This window comes from Erinaceus europaeus, chromosome 16 (genome assembly GCF_950295315.1).
Source record: "Erinaceus europaeus chromosome 16, mEriEur2.1, whole genome shotgun sequence".
Taxonomy (NCBI): Eukaryota; Metazoa; Chordata; class Mammalia; order Eulipotyphla; family Erinaceidae; genus Erinaceus; species Erinaceus europaeus.
In genome coordinates, this window is record NC_080177.1 from 2,670,920 (window position 1) to 2,686,361 (window position 15,442).

A 15,442-nucleotide genomic window follows, 5' to 3' on the forward strand; every position below is an offset into this window, starting at 1 on the left:
TCCCACGGTGACTTGGGACTTTTAACATTCACTGAGAGCTTCATGCCCTGTGGGAGGGGAAGTGTCACCAGAGATGAGATAGAGTTGTGGTCTACATGGAGACACACACGCACGCAGACGCGCGCACACACACACGCAGACACACACACACTTTCCCCTCTGCCATGGGAGGCTACCAATCCTGGTTTTATTCAGTATACACAAACCACACTATGGACGTCTGACCAATACTTGGGCATAAACCTCATTACCAGAAAATCGTCTTAACAGATTCCAAGACTGTTCACTTTCGCAAAGTGTCTTGGAATTTCTCAAGACCGCAGACCGTATGAAATGACGCGTTCAGTTCACTTAGATGTGGTCAGCTGGCTGGATAATCGGTGATTCATGTGCCACACATGCTTGGATGGAAGCGAGTCCTGCTTCCCGGATGCTGAGTGGCACCGACAACCCACCAGCCCTGAAAGGCAGGATGAAGCCAGGCTGTGTGTGTGTGTGGGGGGGGAGAGACAGCGCGGCGTTAAGAGTTCAGGCCATGTGTGGCTGAGGCCCAGGGGTCCCAGGTGCAGTCCTGGTAGTGCTGTGGGCCGCAGCTGAGCTGTGCCCACCGGTCTCTCGCACAAAAATTAATCAGTGAATGCATCGTTGGAAAAGAAGGCCATATCAAGAGCGCCGTCAGAACTGTCCCTGTGACTCAGAACCGCCTCCGCGTTCTAGTGGTCTGCAACTACTTCTCCTGCTGTCTTCTCCAGCTCTCCACGAGGGTGAGATGCGGCCACTGCCTAGGCTCCTTCTGACAGACTTTCTTCACTCGACTTCAGCGTGTTCTTTAGACCACATCTGGAGCTGTGGTGCACAGAATCTGAAATCTTTTTTATTATTATTTTTTTTATTATCCTTATTTAGTGGAGAGAGAGAGAGACAGCCAGAAATTGGAGGGGAATGGGAGGGGAGAGAGAGAGCTACACCATAGCTTCACCAGTCATGAAGCTTTCCTCCTGCAGGTGGGGACCAGGGTCTTGAACCTGGGTCCTTGCACACTGTAATGTGTGCATTTAACCAGGTGCGCCACCACCTGGTCCCAGAATCTGAAATCTTTTTTTTAAGTTTTTAAAAAATATTTATTTATTTATTCCCTTTTGTTGCCCTTGTTGTTTTATCATTGTTGTAGTTATTATTGTTGTTGTTACTGATGTTGTCGTTGTTGGATAGAACAGAGAGAAATGGAGAGAGGAGGGGAAGACAGAGAGGGGGAGAGAAAGACAGACACCTGCAGACCTGCTTCACCGCCTGTGAAGCGACTCCCCTGCAGGTGGGGAGCCGGGGGCTCGAACCGGGATCCTTACGCGGGTCCTTGCACTTTGCGCCACCTGTGCTTAACCCACTGCGCTACCGCCCGATTGCCCAGAATCTGAAATCTTAAGTGAGTACCACTGGAGCCTTTACTTTTCATTTGGTTTTTACCTGTACTGACTGAATTTTTTTTTGTATTTATTTATTTTATTTTTGAGAGAAAGACACAGAGAGAAACCAGAGCCCTGCTCAGTTCTGGCTTATGGTGGTTTGGAGGATTGAACCTGGGACTTCAGAGCCTCAGGCATGAGAGTCTCTCCGCCTAACCATTAAGCTATCTACCCCTGCCCGACGGCATTTTTTAAGTCACAAAAATAAACAGCTTTTATGGTTTTTCTTGTCTGCTGCCAGGCCTATCTCTGCGACTTGACTTGTCTGCACGGCTCTGTTTGTAGCAGCCATCTTTTCCTCTTCTTTTCTTCTCTTTTCTTCCCTTTTCTTTTCTTTTCTTTTTGAGAGAGCATGAGATACAGAGAGAGAGAGAGAATAGATGGCAGAGAGGAGAGACCACTCACGACGCTTCCTTTCTGTAGGTGAGGACGGGGCTTGAGCCCAGGTCCTTGCACACAGTAACCGGCGTACCACCCAGCTCCTACTTGCAGAAGCGGGGTTCTTGGGGAATAAGATGATGGACCTTTTCACATATGGTATGAAAATAGAATAAATACTATTTTTAAAATAAAATCACAGGGCTGTGGGACTGGCCAGTGGCAGAGTACAGGACTCCTGGCATGGCTTAGGGCAGAGCTGAGCAGTACTCTGGCCTCTCTCATAAAAAGAAACAGGTATTTAAAAAAATAAAATCAAAGAGATGTGTTTGACAACAGCAGTTTTGCCACTGTGCTGTGTAGAATGTTATTAAGAGTCTAGACTGTGCTTTGTCTTTTTAAAAAATATTTATTTATTTATTTACCAGAGCGCTGCTCAGCTCTGGTTTGTGATGGTGTAAGAGACTGAACTTGGAACCTTGAAGCCTCAGGCAGGAGAGCCTATTTGCTTTGTCTTTACTAAACAAATATTCACTCATGTGGATGTACACACTGAAGGCAGACAGAGAAAAGTAAACCGAGAGGTGCGTGTACAAGAGAAGCATAGTAGTGGGAGGAGACAGCATGGTGATTCTGCAGAGACTCTCCTGCCTGAGGCTCCAAAGTCCCAGGTTCAGTCCCCAGCACCACCATAAGCCAGAGCTGAGCTGGGCTCTGGTTAAAAGAGAGAGAGAGAGAGAGAGAGAGAGAGAGAGAGAGAGAAGAAAAGTAAGTAAACACAAGGAAAAGTTTAAATCACAGTTCAAATCCTTGTGTTTTGTTTGCTTTACATCCTGGACCGTGAGATAACTAGATAACTACCACTTCAAGTGGAAAATGCTAAAACAAAACCAAACAAAAACCAAACAAGCACTAAGTCCCAAAGGGAGAATTTCCTTTTTAGAGGTAGACCTTATCTTTAAAATATCTTATTTACTTTTGAGGCGGAGGGTGGTCAAAGTGCCCATAGTTCTGGCACGTGGTGGTCTCAGGGTTTGAACCTTGGACCTTTGTGCCTTCAGGTCTGGAAGCCCCGTGCTCTAACCCTGAGCTAGCTCCCCGGCCTAAAACCAGACTATAAGCCACTGTGAGCTCCTTCTATATCTTGAAAGCTGCTATTGGCATGAAACACTGAGAAAAGCCTTCTGGCCAAGACCCTCCTCGCCTTCCTGGTGTGATCACAGCACTGAGAAAGGCTGCAGTGCTCTGCCCTTGTTCTCAGATGGGCAGGAGATGGAGTTAAGAGAAGTCAGCATCCTGTCGCACACACCAGTGCTGCCCGGTGAGGCAGATTCTCCTGGAAGGTGGAGGACCAGTGGCACACGTCCCAGCAGGAGTGGACCCCGGCTACGTCTCTGCCTCCCTCTAGGAATGGGCTGGATGGTGGGAAGGTCAGAACTAGGAGAAGAATGGCAACCCTGCAGCCGTGAGAAACAGACACCCGGACAGTCACAGAGGGACAAGGACAGAGCTGGTGGGGCCTGCCAGTCACGAGTACGACCCCTTCAGCAAGGACTCCCCCCCCCCCCAGAGTCCCGCAAGGCCAGCTATGGAGGGGGATCTCGAGAAAGCTGGCCTCCAGAGTATTCCCAAGTTCCCTTACGGTGTTACACCGTTGTGTGAAACCCGGACCGTCTGTGAACACGGAGCGAGCTTGAGAAGTTTAGAAAAGGTGCTTCCTGGGACCCTGACCACATCTCTGTGACATGGTTGTGTCCGTCTGAGCCATGCTATCCATGCCCCTCTGTGGGATGGGCCCAGGGAACTCACATCCATTCAAACTGGCATCAACAAACCCTTGTGAGAACTGCCACGGGGCCGGCCAGGGTGGTCTGACAGCCTCCGCCGGTGGCTGTTTGCAGACAAAGGGATCACACCTCCTTACCTGCCCGGATGGTGTTCCAGCCAGGACCTGCTCTCAGAGGAAAAGCATCCTGGACACCGAGCAGACCACTCAGGCACAAGGAAGCCATGGGCTTGGAGTCAGCTAAAGCATAACGGGAGGACATCTGTCACAGAGAATGCCACACTGGGGAGCACTTCCGACTCAGAGCAAGAACAGACATGTCTCTCAAGAGGAAGGCTTCCCAAATTAAAGCAGTGCATCAGCATTGTGAGGCCCAGCGAGCAGGTGAGACAGAGCGGCTTCACGGCCTGCCGGGGACCAGAGCCCTGATGAAAGGTCACGCCTCCTTCTGTTATTCCTCCTCCTCCAGTCACCTCCACAAGCTTCCCCTCTTCCTTCTCCCCTTCCTCCCTCCCTTCTTCCTTGCACTTCTTTTCTCTTCCTTCCCTCTCTCTTTTCTTTCTCCACATTTCCCTCCCTTCTCTCTCCTTCTCCTTCTCTCTCTCTCTTTGCCAGAGATGAGCTATACTGTCCACGTGCTGCTAGTGACTCACAGCCACAGTTTCCTTCTAGTGGGGAGGGGGTGGTCCTCTGAGAAGCCATGCCCACTCTCGCCTGGCCCTTCCTGGCACCCTTGGCCGCACCTCTGGGAAAGGCCTGTGCCCACCACTGGCTCCCACGAAGCCCAAAGCTCCGGTTGAGGCCTAATTATCGGCACCCTGCCTTAACTAACCGAGTCAACTAGCTGGGAATGTTCTTCTTCATTTGCAAAGTGTAATCACTAATTAGGGGACTCAGAGAGTTTCTGGAGCAGTTATTTAGGGGAAATCCTCGATCTGCACCAAAACAAAGGGAGGCAGGAAGGTAACTGTGTGTCGGGGAGTCACAGACAGGGAGATGGAGAGGACAGTATCCGCGTTACCCTCTAAACTTTAGAAATAGCAGCTGCAAAGAATTCCAGAGAAAGGCATGTGTATCTAGCCTTTTTAAAAAACAGTGCTTGTCGGGAGTCGGGCTGTAGCGCAGCGGGTTAAGCGCAGGTGGCGCAAAGCACAAGGACCAGCATAAGGATCCCGGTTCGAACCCCGGCTCCCCACCTGCAGGGGAGTCGCTTCACAGGTGGTGAAGCAGGTCTGCAAGTGTCTATCTTTCTCTCCTCCTCTCTGTCTTCCCCTCCTCTCTCCATTTCTCTCTGTCCTATCCAACAACGACAACAACAATAATAATTACAACAATAAAACAACAAGGGCAACAAAAGGGAATAAATAAATAAAATAAATATTAAAAAAAAAACAGTGCTTGTCACACACATGGGTGTAAGATTAATCAAGGGACCCGAAACTGGACCAAACTGGGATCTCTTCATAGGAGATGCTCAAGCATTTGGGACTCTCCAACATGAGTATCATCTTTTTTGTTTTTACATTGTTAGAGACAGAAATAAAGAGGGGACAGGGAGGTAAGTAGGGAGAGAGAAAGAAAATCACCTACAGCACTGCCTCCACACTCGGGAAGCTTCCCCTGCGGATGGGGACCAGAGGCTTGAACCCAGGTCCTTGCACATGGCAACATGGGCTCATCTAGCTACGCCAACACCCAGCCCCCATGAATAGACTCTTTGAGAGTGAATTACCTAGGAGGATGGACACAAGTGTACTTTGGGAGGCTTTCCTCACTACTAAGGCTGTGAGTGAGTGCTCGGACCCAGAGCCCGGATGGAGTGGTTCCCAGAGAAGGAATCTTCTTCATCCCTGAGGACGAGAAATGCCACCTGTCTGGCTTATCCCTTGATATTGTTGAGGACCCACAAGCTGTTAAGGCTTGAGCAGGGACAGGCATTAGAGCTGAGCTGTTAGAAGCATTTGAAAGATACGCAGAACAGCCGGTGTGGCCAGGGCACACGCAGTCACAGCCTCAGTTACGGGGCAGGAGGCTCAGGAAGGTCACTAGCCCGGGCTTTTACTCAACAGATCACTACTGGCTGTGTGTAAGCCCTCGCGTGCCACCTCCATTGGCTCTGCGCTCTGGGGCAGACTTATCACGGGCGGGTGGGTGTGGAGATTTCATGTTCCAGAGCCTCCTCTGTTGGGCGCTCAGTGTGGGGGTATCTGGAGCTGAAACTTTGTGGAGATAATTAGCTGATAAGGGTAGGGCCTTCCTGATGGGTTGCTGCCCTTGTGAGATGCTAGTGAGATGGTCTCTCTTGCTCTACCCTGTAGCAACACAGCAAGACAGGAGGCCATTGACTGACCAGGAGCCAGCGGCTCACCAGACGTCACGCTCCAGCGCTGTGAGTCACCAGTCCATGGCATTTAGCTATGCCAGCCGGCATCATGAGCTAAGATAACATCCTCTCTGAACAGGAAAGTTTTCATAAAGTCAAAAGGTGCTGGACTGTTGCTGTGAAGACCCTAACAGGTGCAGACAGAAGAGTCTCGGTGTCTCAGCACCAGTCCATGTGGTTAGCACCATAGATGGGGAAAGAGACTCAGAGAGGTTAGGAAACTTGCCCAAGATCACCCCGCTTGGCTGTCCCCTGCCCATGACCCACCGACACCCACAGCTCTAAGGGTCCAGAACTCCTCGTCTGAGCCCTGCCTTCCTTACCCTCCACCCCCTCCCCTGCCTCCACATCCAGGATGGCCCCCACCTGCTGTTCCTTCCTCACTTGGAAAGTAGGCATTAAACTAAATCCAGGACTGCCCGCTGAGACACAGAATGCTGGGAAGGCAGGCAGTGGGGCTGGGGGTGGGGTGGGGTGGGGTCTGGACTTCACTCTGCCACCACCTTCCTCTGTGGCCTTGGGGTCCCTCCACAAAGAACCCTCCCACAGCTTCCATCAGAAGACCCCTCGGGGTGCTTTCAGCTCTGACACCCTCTCTGCCTGAACGTGTCAGCCCAGGGGGCCGACTTCCCGTTTCCACCATTTAGATGGACAGCTCTTCCCAGCAACTTCGGGTCCCAGCCAGGATTCGCGGCCCATACAAGTCTGTGGAAAGGTGCTCGTGGAGGAGCCCCAGAGAGTAAGGTTGTGGTATGTTGAGGCCTGCAGACCAACAGGACAACTCTTAGCTGGATGGGGAAGGCCCATAGACTTTGCATGTCCATTACAAGTGGAGTCAGAGTCTTCACCTTCCTACAGAGGATAAAAAGAGAAACCGGACAGAGAACTCGCTGAGCGGAGCCAGATTAAGGGAGAGGACTGAGTCTCGGGGCCACTCGGGTCAGCAGCAGCTTCCTGGGGGTGATTTCTGCAGTTGCCTTGAAAGGTGTCTCTGTTCAAACGAGTCCTCCTGAGCTCTGAAACCCTTGGCAGGGAGAAGGCTCTCCCTGAGCTGAGGGGCACTGTTAGGGTACAGAGACGCCAAGGACTTTGATCCTGGCTGAAGATCCAACACAGCAAAGTCAGGGCCACTTTTTTTTTTTTTTTAATTGATGGCTTCTCTTTTCATTCACCTGTAAAGTTTGCTTTTCTAGAGACACACTTCTGCTGAGTTGACTTCATCTTTTCTGCTACCCTTGGAAACAGGTTCAGAACCACTTGTGATAGTGGCAAGTGGGGAGGGGGTAAAGGGGGTGAAGGGGTCTTTGGGGAAGTGTAGGCAGCAGGCAGGATGGGAAGCCAGCGCAGCCTGGATTCTGAGGGGGGGGTCGCCTTCTCAGTAGGAGCTGTCTTTGGGTCTTGAGAGTCAGTGTCATGTTTTGATGAGGGACCGAGTAAGTTCTGACATACAGAGGTGTTGGGGGTTGGACCGGAGGCCTCTGGGGCCTCAGGCATAAAAGTCAGGTGCACCTACTGCTTCTAATTTCCCAGGCCCCTGAAATAGCAGCTCTCACACCGGACTTATGTCCTCTGATATCACCGTGGTGAAGCTCAACATTACCATTTCCCTGCAGGAGAAAACAAAAAAATGCAGATCTGATCTACTCACTGATCACTTCTGAGCCCCCTTTTTGCCTTCACTACGCTGACATATTCTGCTGTGTTTTATGATTATTCTTATTTTTGTCATCACCCCCCAGGGCTTAACCTATCTGTGCTGACTTTCTCAGGTAGAGAGAAAGAGAAAGAGAGAGAGTGAGAGAGAGAGAGATCACAGTTCCAAAGCCCCCTCCTGTGTGGTGGGTTCTAGGCTGGAAACCAGGATATATTAGAAATGCAATGAGCCTGTTCACTCCAAGAATGGCCTTGGGGACCCTGAAGAAAGACCAGAAGGGAAGCATTTATACCATCTTGCAGTGGGGTGCCAGCTGGCCCAGCCCAGCTCAGCCGTGTTGGCCCCCCACACACACACCAGAGACAAGCTGGGCCCTACTGTGAAGTCCCTCCCCCTGCTCCCTCACGGCTGGCACTTCCGGGTTTACAGTCTCTTCTGGGCAGCCTGCAGTGACTGTAGACACAGGTCTTTTAACACACGTTTCCTCGTTCCTTAGTTACTCAGTTACCAGTCAAGCAGGCCTGTCTCCGGGCAGTCTGAGGTGAAGATGGGGGTGGGCTGGGGAGGGACTGGCTCTTATTGTCAGATATGCTCTTTGTGTAAGTCTGCTAGGCTCACCGCTTGGTTTTGGCCCCCGGGGGCTCAGGGGAGTGAAGCACTAAGGTGACTATGCGTGTCCTTCGCAGACCCTTTACAGCTTGAAATGAAATATCTTTTATTTCTTCCAGATGCTTCCAAGACAAAGCAGGTGCGCTCTCCTGCTGACCCTTCTGCTTTACTGTAGCATGCACTGTCTGCACCACTGTCTGCACTGTCTTTACCCTCCACCCCTCTCTAGGGAAGTCCCAGGAGGGCAGCTTTTTTGTGCTAGTACACTGCCTGGCACGTGGGGACGATTACTGAGTGAATGAGTGAATAACAGAACATAACAGGGGCTGGGTGCTGGCGCACCTGGTTGAGTGCATGTTGCAATGCACAAAGACCTGGGTTCGAGCCCCTGATCCCCACCTGCAGGGGGAAAGCTTTGCAAGTGGTGAAGCAGGGCTGCAGTTGTCTCTCTATCTCTCTTCCACTCTATCTCTTGCTTCCACTCAATTTCTGGCTGTCTCTATCCAATAAGTAAATAAAGAGAATAAAAAATTTAAGTTTAAAAACATTAGTCAAATAAATAATATAATAAGAATATACTGTACGCTTACAGCCACTGACCAGGTTTGCTGCACCACGTAGCTCTGTGGTCGTGCTGAGTACTTGCACACTCACAGCTTGTGTGCTAATGCACGAACAGAAAGTCTGACAACTTGAGCTGAAGATGTCCATATCCTTGACTGGGCAAAGACCTAGCATACACAGGAAGACTGGTCACATGTATGAACGGTGCTACTGGCAGTTTTATTTATAACGGGAAAACTGAACTCTTAATATTCACAGTAAGTACTGCAGGCAGTGTGATCGTAGCTATAGGTAAATCAGGGTGTGGGTGGAGAGAAGGCCCCCAGGGCAGGGTGTCTGGCTGGGTGTGCCGCCCAGAGGCCAGCCCGGCACCACATGGCACTTCTCACATCTCTCCCTCTCTGTCTCTCTTTTTATCTGAATGAAAAAGAAAACGACCCGGGAGTGACGAAGCTGTGCATATGCAAGACCCAATTCCATAGACATATAAGAAAACAGAGATACAAAAAAATTAATAATAAACAACCAGAAGAAAATAATGGTACTGTTAAGACAGAAGAGTGTGTAGTCACAAAGACGTTTTGTAAAAAGTTTCAAATATGGAGTCAGGCAGTAGCGCAGCAGGTTAAGTGCACGTGGCGCAAAACGCAAGGACCGGCTTAAGGATCCCGGTTCGAGCCCCCGGCTCCCCACCTGCAGGGGAGTCGCTTCACAGGCGGTGAAGCAGGTCTGCAGGTGTCTGTCTTTCTCTCCCCCTCTCTGTCTTCCCCTCCTCTCTCCATTTCTCTCTGTCCTAGCCAACAACGACAACAATGAAACAACAAGGGCAACAAAAGGGAAAATAAATAAATATACTAAAAAAATTAAAAAGAAAAAAATAGTTTTTAAAAAAAGTTTCCAATCCCATGATAATTTTTAGGTGCAGAGTAAGAATCGTCGCAGAGAGACGCCAGTGCCAGAGCTGTACCAGAGGCTGTGGCGTTGGGAAATCTTCTTGAACATTCGGGTCTTCTTACTTCTTTGCTGGACTTTCCCTAAGTGTCTGAGAATGATCAGGTCATAATCTGATCCATGACATCAATAAAGTGAAAGGAAAATAAAGAGGTTTGGAGAGTTAACTTGGGACGCCGTCTTTGTGAGTCTCACCTTGTCTCTCTGAGGCACAGAGCTGTGATTCGTGACTAACTCTTGAACCCCTCCCACAAGAAGGAAGGCTGGAGCATGCGGGAAGCTCACTGCCCACCCGCCAAGTAAGCCGCTAAGCTTTCTGAGATGCAGGCGAACTCTGGCGGTTCTCTTTTAGAGGGTGGGAAGGTGAGGACACAGGACGTTGGTGGTGTGTGTGGTGGAGAACTAGACCTTGTCATCCTAAAAGAGTGTAACCCACTGTTCATCACACGTAAAAAAAATGGAGAAAAAAATTAAAACCAACCACAAGAAACAGCAAAAGGAGAGTGAGCTGAAGAGTGACCTTTGACTGCAGGGCAACTGAAGCGATTCACACCTGTGACTGCTTACCTCTTCCTGAGTCTGTCTGCCTGTTTCTGCTGGCCAGGTGTCTTTCTTCCAGCACCTGTCACCTCTGACCTGCAGAACCTCAGGCTTCTGCTGGGCCTCGCTTGGCCCAGGTTCCGGTGGCTGTCTCTGCGCTGTCTGTGCTGTGCTAAGCCACTAGCGTTTGTCACTCGCTCAGGTTTGCTTGTTTTCCTCATAGTGAGGGTCACTACAATCAGGTGACTGCAACAGATCTGTCAGGCGACTGCCTGGAGTAACAGAAAGATCTACTGAGAGCGGCGACTTCAGCAACTGGAAGCCCTGAACTAGTTTCCTGTAAAGAAAGGGCTTGGTCCCCGGCCCCACCTGCAGGGGAAGCTTCTCGGGTAGGGAAGCAGGGCTGCAGGTGTCTCTGTCTCTCTCCCTCTCTAGCCCCCCCCCCCTCCGCTCAATTTCTGGCTGTGTCTATCCATTAAATAAACAAATGAATATTTAAAAAAAAAAAAAGAAGAAGAAAGAAAGAAAGAAAGACAGACCTTGGGTGTCTTGAATAGACTCCTGTCAACTCTCTTCCTTTATTATTTTGTTTTTTGGATCATTCTTGCCTTTGGATTATTTGGCTAACTTGAGAGAGGACAGGAAAGAGCAGTAAGAGTAGGGCTGGGGGCGGGGTGCAGCGAGTTACGTGCACATGGTGTGAAGCTCAAGGTCCTGTGTGAAGGCCCCACCTGCAGGGAAGCTTCACAGGCAGCGAAGCAGGGCTGCAGGGCTGCAGGGCTGCAGGTGTCTGTCTCTCCCGCCCTCCCCCACCCCTCGTCTTTTCCTCCTCTCTTCATTTCCCTCTGTCCTATCTAATAACAATAACAGCAACAACAACAACAGTGGACAAAAGATGGCCGCTAGCTAGGATTAGTGGATTCATTAGTGGTAACCCTGGAGGTAAAAAAAAGTAAAGCCAATGAAAGCACGCCTGACAGCAGAGGTCAAAGGAAACACGCAGAAAGTCACCAGAAAGCAGTTTTTTTGCAGATGGACTGTTTAATTGCAGGAGACAGCGTGAGAGTGTCTTGGAGAAAGAGTTCCTTTACAAATGGCGGGTCTCGGGCAACTTTCCAAATGCTCTGAGGCCCTGGCATCACTCTCGGCATCAGGCCTCCCTGTGAGGCCACATCCTGTGCGCTCCACCAGAGTCCTCCTTCAGTGCCTGTTTTCAGCAGCCCAGAGGGAGGGAGGAGAACCTCACTCTGCGTTTGCTTTGGGCAGAGGCAGCGCTCAGCCTGCGCTCCCCTGGCCCGGCCTGGGAACTCTCATCTCCAGATAGTAGCAGGTTGTGTCCCCTCATTCCTGCCCTTCTCACGGGCGCGTGGCCTGGGGCCGTGTGTGAAGTGGTGTCACTTACTGGGTTACTCTGGGGGCCTGTATATTCCTGGTAGTTGCTTCTTTGCTTCGTGGTGCTTTGATTCAAGAAGGGCTTCATGCGAGTTCTCCTCCTTCGGGGGGCCCACTACTGCTCAGATGGTACCCCGCAGACTCAGCACACGGCCGTGCCAGCAGCCGGGAGCGAGAGAGACAGCAGTAGCAGAGCTGAGAGGAACAGGATTATTGGAAAGCCGCCTCGGGGAAGAGTTCAAGCTCTCAGGGAGGCTGGGACCACAGGGTCTGTGCCTTTCCTCACTTTCTGGTTTGTTTTTTTATTTCCTTTTATTTTTTTAATTTTATTTCCTTGTTGCCTTTGTTGTTTTATTGTTGTAATTACTGTTATTGTTATTGATATTGTCGTTGTTGGATACGAAAGAGAGAAATGGAGAGAGGAAGGGAAGACAGAGAGGGGGAGAGAAAGACAGACACCTGCAGACCTGCTTCACCGCCTGTGAAGCGACTTCCCTGCAGGTGGGGAGCCTGGGGGGCTCGAACCTGGTTCCTTACGCCGGTCCTTGGGCTTTGCACCACATGCGCCTAACCTGCTGCGCTACTGTCCGACTCCCTTTTTTTTCTTTTTAAGTTCACTTATGCTTCCTTCTTTGTTTATTTAGTTTTTAAGGACTCAGTCATTTTTCTTTAAGAGGGAGTGAGAGACCGGAGCACTGCTGAACTCTGGCATAAGGTGGTGGCAGGGCTTGAACTCGGGGCCCTGGGGCCCAGACCTGCAGATCCTACGCTCTAACGTTCAACTGTCCTTGTGTTTGTAAGAGGTGGACATCTTGGACTGAGGGCAAAGACTAGTGTGATTCAGCCAAGTTTGAATACGGTCAACCAGTTTTTGGACTGAAGCTTGGGCACTAATCCAGCCCCAATGAAGGCAAAAACAAAAACAAAACACGCAACAGAATTCTCCCTTTAGACGAACCATATTCCTCCTGGGAAACAGGTCCCCACTCCCAAAGGAGGAGCACAAGGAACGTGGTCCCGGCTGTCAACCTTGCCGCCCATACTTCTGCCCGGGAGCAAAAGGAGGGGACATCAGGTGACAGACCCCAAGTACCAACTAGTCACACGAATCACAGACCTTCCTGTCGTAGTGTCCTCTTGGCCTCCTGCCTTTCCCCTGTAATGAAGAAGGAGACACCGTTTCAGTCAAAATGACTCTCGTGGGCAGTCTCCCTCCCTGTCCCCGGCCTCCCCTCAGCTGCCCCACCCCTATCTGCTCCCTTCCCAAACAATAATGCCACTGCCAAGGGTGCTGCTGGCCTGCAGACAGAGGGTGACAACAAAAATGTGGACAGAACCAAGGAACATCAGATGCATCTGAGAGAAAGGGCGTCTCCCTGAGACACCAGGCCGCCTGGCGGTGAACATCTCTGAGGACCAGGCTCTGTGGGGACCAGACACACCACGGTCCTTCTCAGCCCTCTGATGTCTGCTATTTCTCATGCAATATCTGAATCACTGCGCCCCTGGGAAGAGTGATTCCAAAAGGATGCCTGCCCCAGGCCACAGGGCAGAGCCAGGCAAGGAGAGAGCTTTGTGAAGTCAGTGGAGAGGACACTGACAGCAGGGCTAAAAGTCTCAGGAAATAGGACATTCTCTCAACAGATTTCTTGCGTGACCTGCGGATCTGTTATCTGTTGTCTCTTAAGCTCAGAGGGCTGAGAACCAAAACAGGCGCCCGCTGTCCCTGAAAGCAGCAGCTGACTGAGGCAACGTGGGTGCCTGCCAAGCTCGCCCGGACGCCTGTCTGTCTGGGGACCCGGCTGCTTGTTTTCTTCACCCACATTTTCCACAAAACACAAATATTTGTCATGGCAACTGGGTGTCACGTGACCTGCTGCTACATAAACAGTCTGGTGGTCTGTCTCTGAAGGGGGCAGGAGCCCACTCGCTCGCCTGCCACAGGGAGGTTCGAGGAAAATGAGGCCCTGGAAGATGAAGGCCTGGAGGACAGGTCGCAGTTTTCTGTGGAGACAGCAGGCTTGGGGCTCCCAGACACTCTTTCAGTTTCTCCTTTCTTTCTTTCTTTCTTTCTTTCTTTCTTTCTTTCTTTCTTTCTTTCTTTCTTTCTTTCTCTCTTTCTTTCCTTCTCTCTCTCTCTCTTCCCCCCCTTCTTTCTTTTTTAATGGGAGCAGCTGTAAGCACACAGGGTAAGCCAAGAAAAAAGGCAACACCAGCTGTCTCCTCTCCGGTGAAAAGTTTCGATTATCACGGGACTATCTGTGACTCAGAAACCTAAGAGAGCACCAGGAGAGCCCAGCCGCTCTGCAGCAGGGCGAGGGGCCGGCGGCGGTCGTGTCTCGGATGGTAGAGCGTGGAGCGCCTCTTCGCGCCTCACTAATGTGTTCTTGCAAAATCGAAGAGCTTGCTTTTTAAAAAATATATATATGATTTTAATGGGAGAGAGAGTCCAACCAGAGCAATGCCCAGCTCTGGCTTATGAAGTGGTGGGGATTGAACCTAGGACCTCTGAGCCTCAGTCGTGGACGTTTTTTGGAGAACCACTGTGCTATCTCCCCGGCCCCTACCACCTCCACTTTTTTTTAATAACCCTCTGCTTAAAAACAAATGAAATACAATAAGATTTCACAGTAACACCAATTTGGATAGAAATCTTTTGCTGTTGTATTCCAAACTCTGGGGCTGTGTTGTGAGTTGACTTAAGTCATTTGACGAATCTCAGAATAATGTGATAATTCAGTCTTCTAACCCCCACAATGCTAATTCTCCCTTTTTGAAGAGCCAATGGCATCCTGCAGCAGCCCAAGTAGTACTTGCTTCTATGTGAAAGTCACAACCAAATAAAAGTATAGTGAGTTGCTAGAAATGAGAATACCGAGGCCTGGCATTGGCATACCCCACAGATACACCCACCGCCAAGCTCAAGAACCAGGGTTCAAGTCCCTGGTCCCCACCTGCCGGGAGGAAGTGGTGAAGCAGGGCTACAAGTGTCTCTCCTCTCTCCCCCACTTCTTTATGTCTCTTTGTCTCTGCGTGAAAAGGGAAAAAATGGCTACCAGGAATGGTGGAGTCACCACATAGGCACCAAGTCCCTGCAATACCAAAATAAAAGTATCATGAATACCTTTGGCCTGTGTCTCTTGGGAGGGCGGCTCTTGGCTTCGGTTACTGTCCCTGGGGGCTCAGATGTCTCCGAGGGACCTGTAGGGGTGGGAGTGCAGGGTTATATCCTGGAGACCTTGGGTGGGGCCACTGGACCAACGCCTGGAGCGGCACATGGTCCTGAAGCCAGTGAGCTGTTCCCTGACAGTCCTTTCCGGGTGACTCCAGTGAAACTGTCGTGGTTTCAAAATGAGCAAAAGGCAGGGACGGTCAACAGCCCATCAGCAGGTGAGGCCAGCTAGCCCCCAGGTGGACTGATCTAACAGCCTATGGTGGACCAACCTTAAATCTTAAAAATCTTTAGGGAGTCAGGCCCAGCGGGTTAAGCGCACGTGGCGCAAAGCGTGAGGACTGGCATTAGGATCCCGTTTCGAGCCCCCGGTGGTGAAGCAGGTCTGCAGGTGTCTGTCTTTCTCTCCCCCCTCTGTCTTCCCCTCCTCTCTCCATTTCCTTCTGTCCTATCCAAGAACGACATCAATAACAACACTAGCTACAACAATAAAACAAGGGCAACAAAAGGGAATAAATAAATAAAATTTTAAAATCTTTTTTTAAAAATC

General features: G+C 50.5%; 1 protein-coding gene across 5 annotated transcripts in view; it reads right to left on the reverse strand.

Moving 5' to 3' along the window:
- IQCH (IQ motif containing H) overlaps positions 1–15,442 on the reverse strand; it is a 198,147-nt gene that overhangs the window by 115,618 nt on the left and 67,087 nt on the right. For 4 of the 5 annotated variants that reach the window (XM_060175627.1, XM_060175630.1, XM_060175629.1 and 1 more), the window contains 3 exons: positions 14,845–14,921; positions 12,838–12,876; positions 1–47 (listed from right to left, as the gene is read on the reverse strand). The exon at positions 1–47 is cut by the window's left edge and continues 505 nt beyond it. In XM_060175627.1, the coding sequence (XP_060031610.1) occupies positions 1–47; positions 12,838–12,876; positions 14,845–14,921 (163 nt within the window). Of the gene's footprint in view, positions 48–12,678; positions 12,775–12,837; positions 12,877–14,844; positions 14,922–15,442 lie in introns of those variants that run through there. The other variant, XM_060175631.1, reaches the window with a different exon arrangement.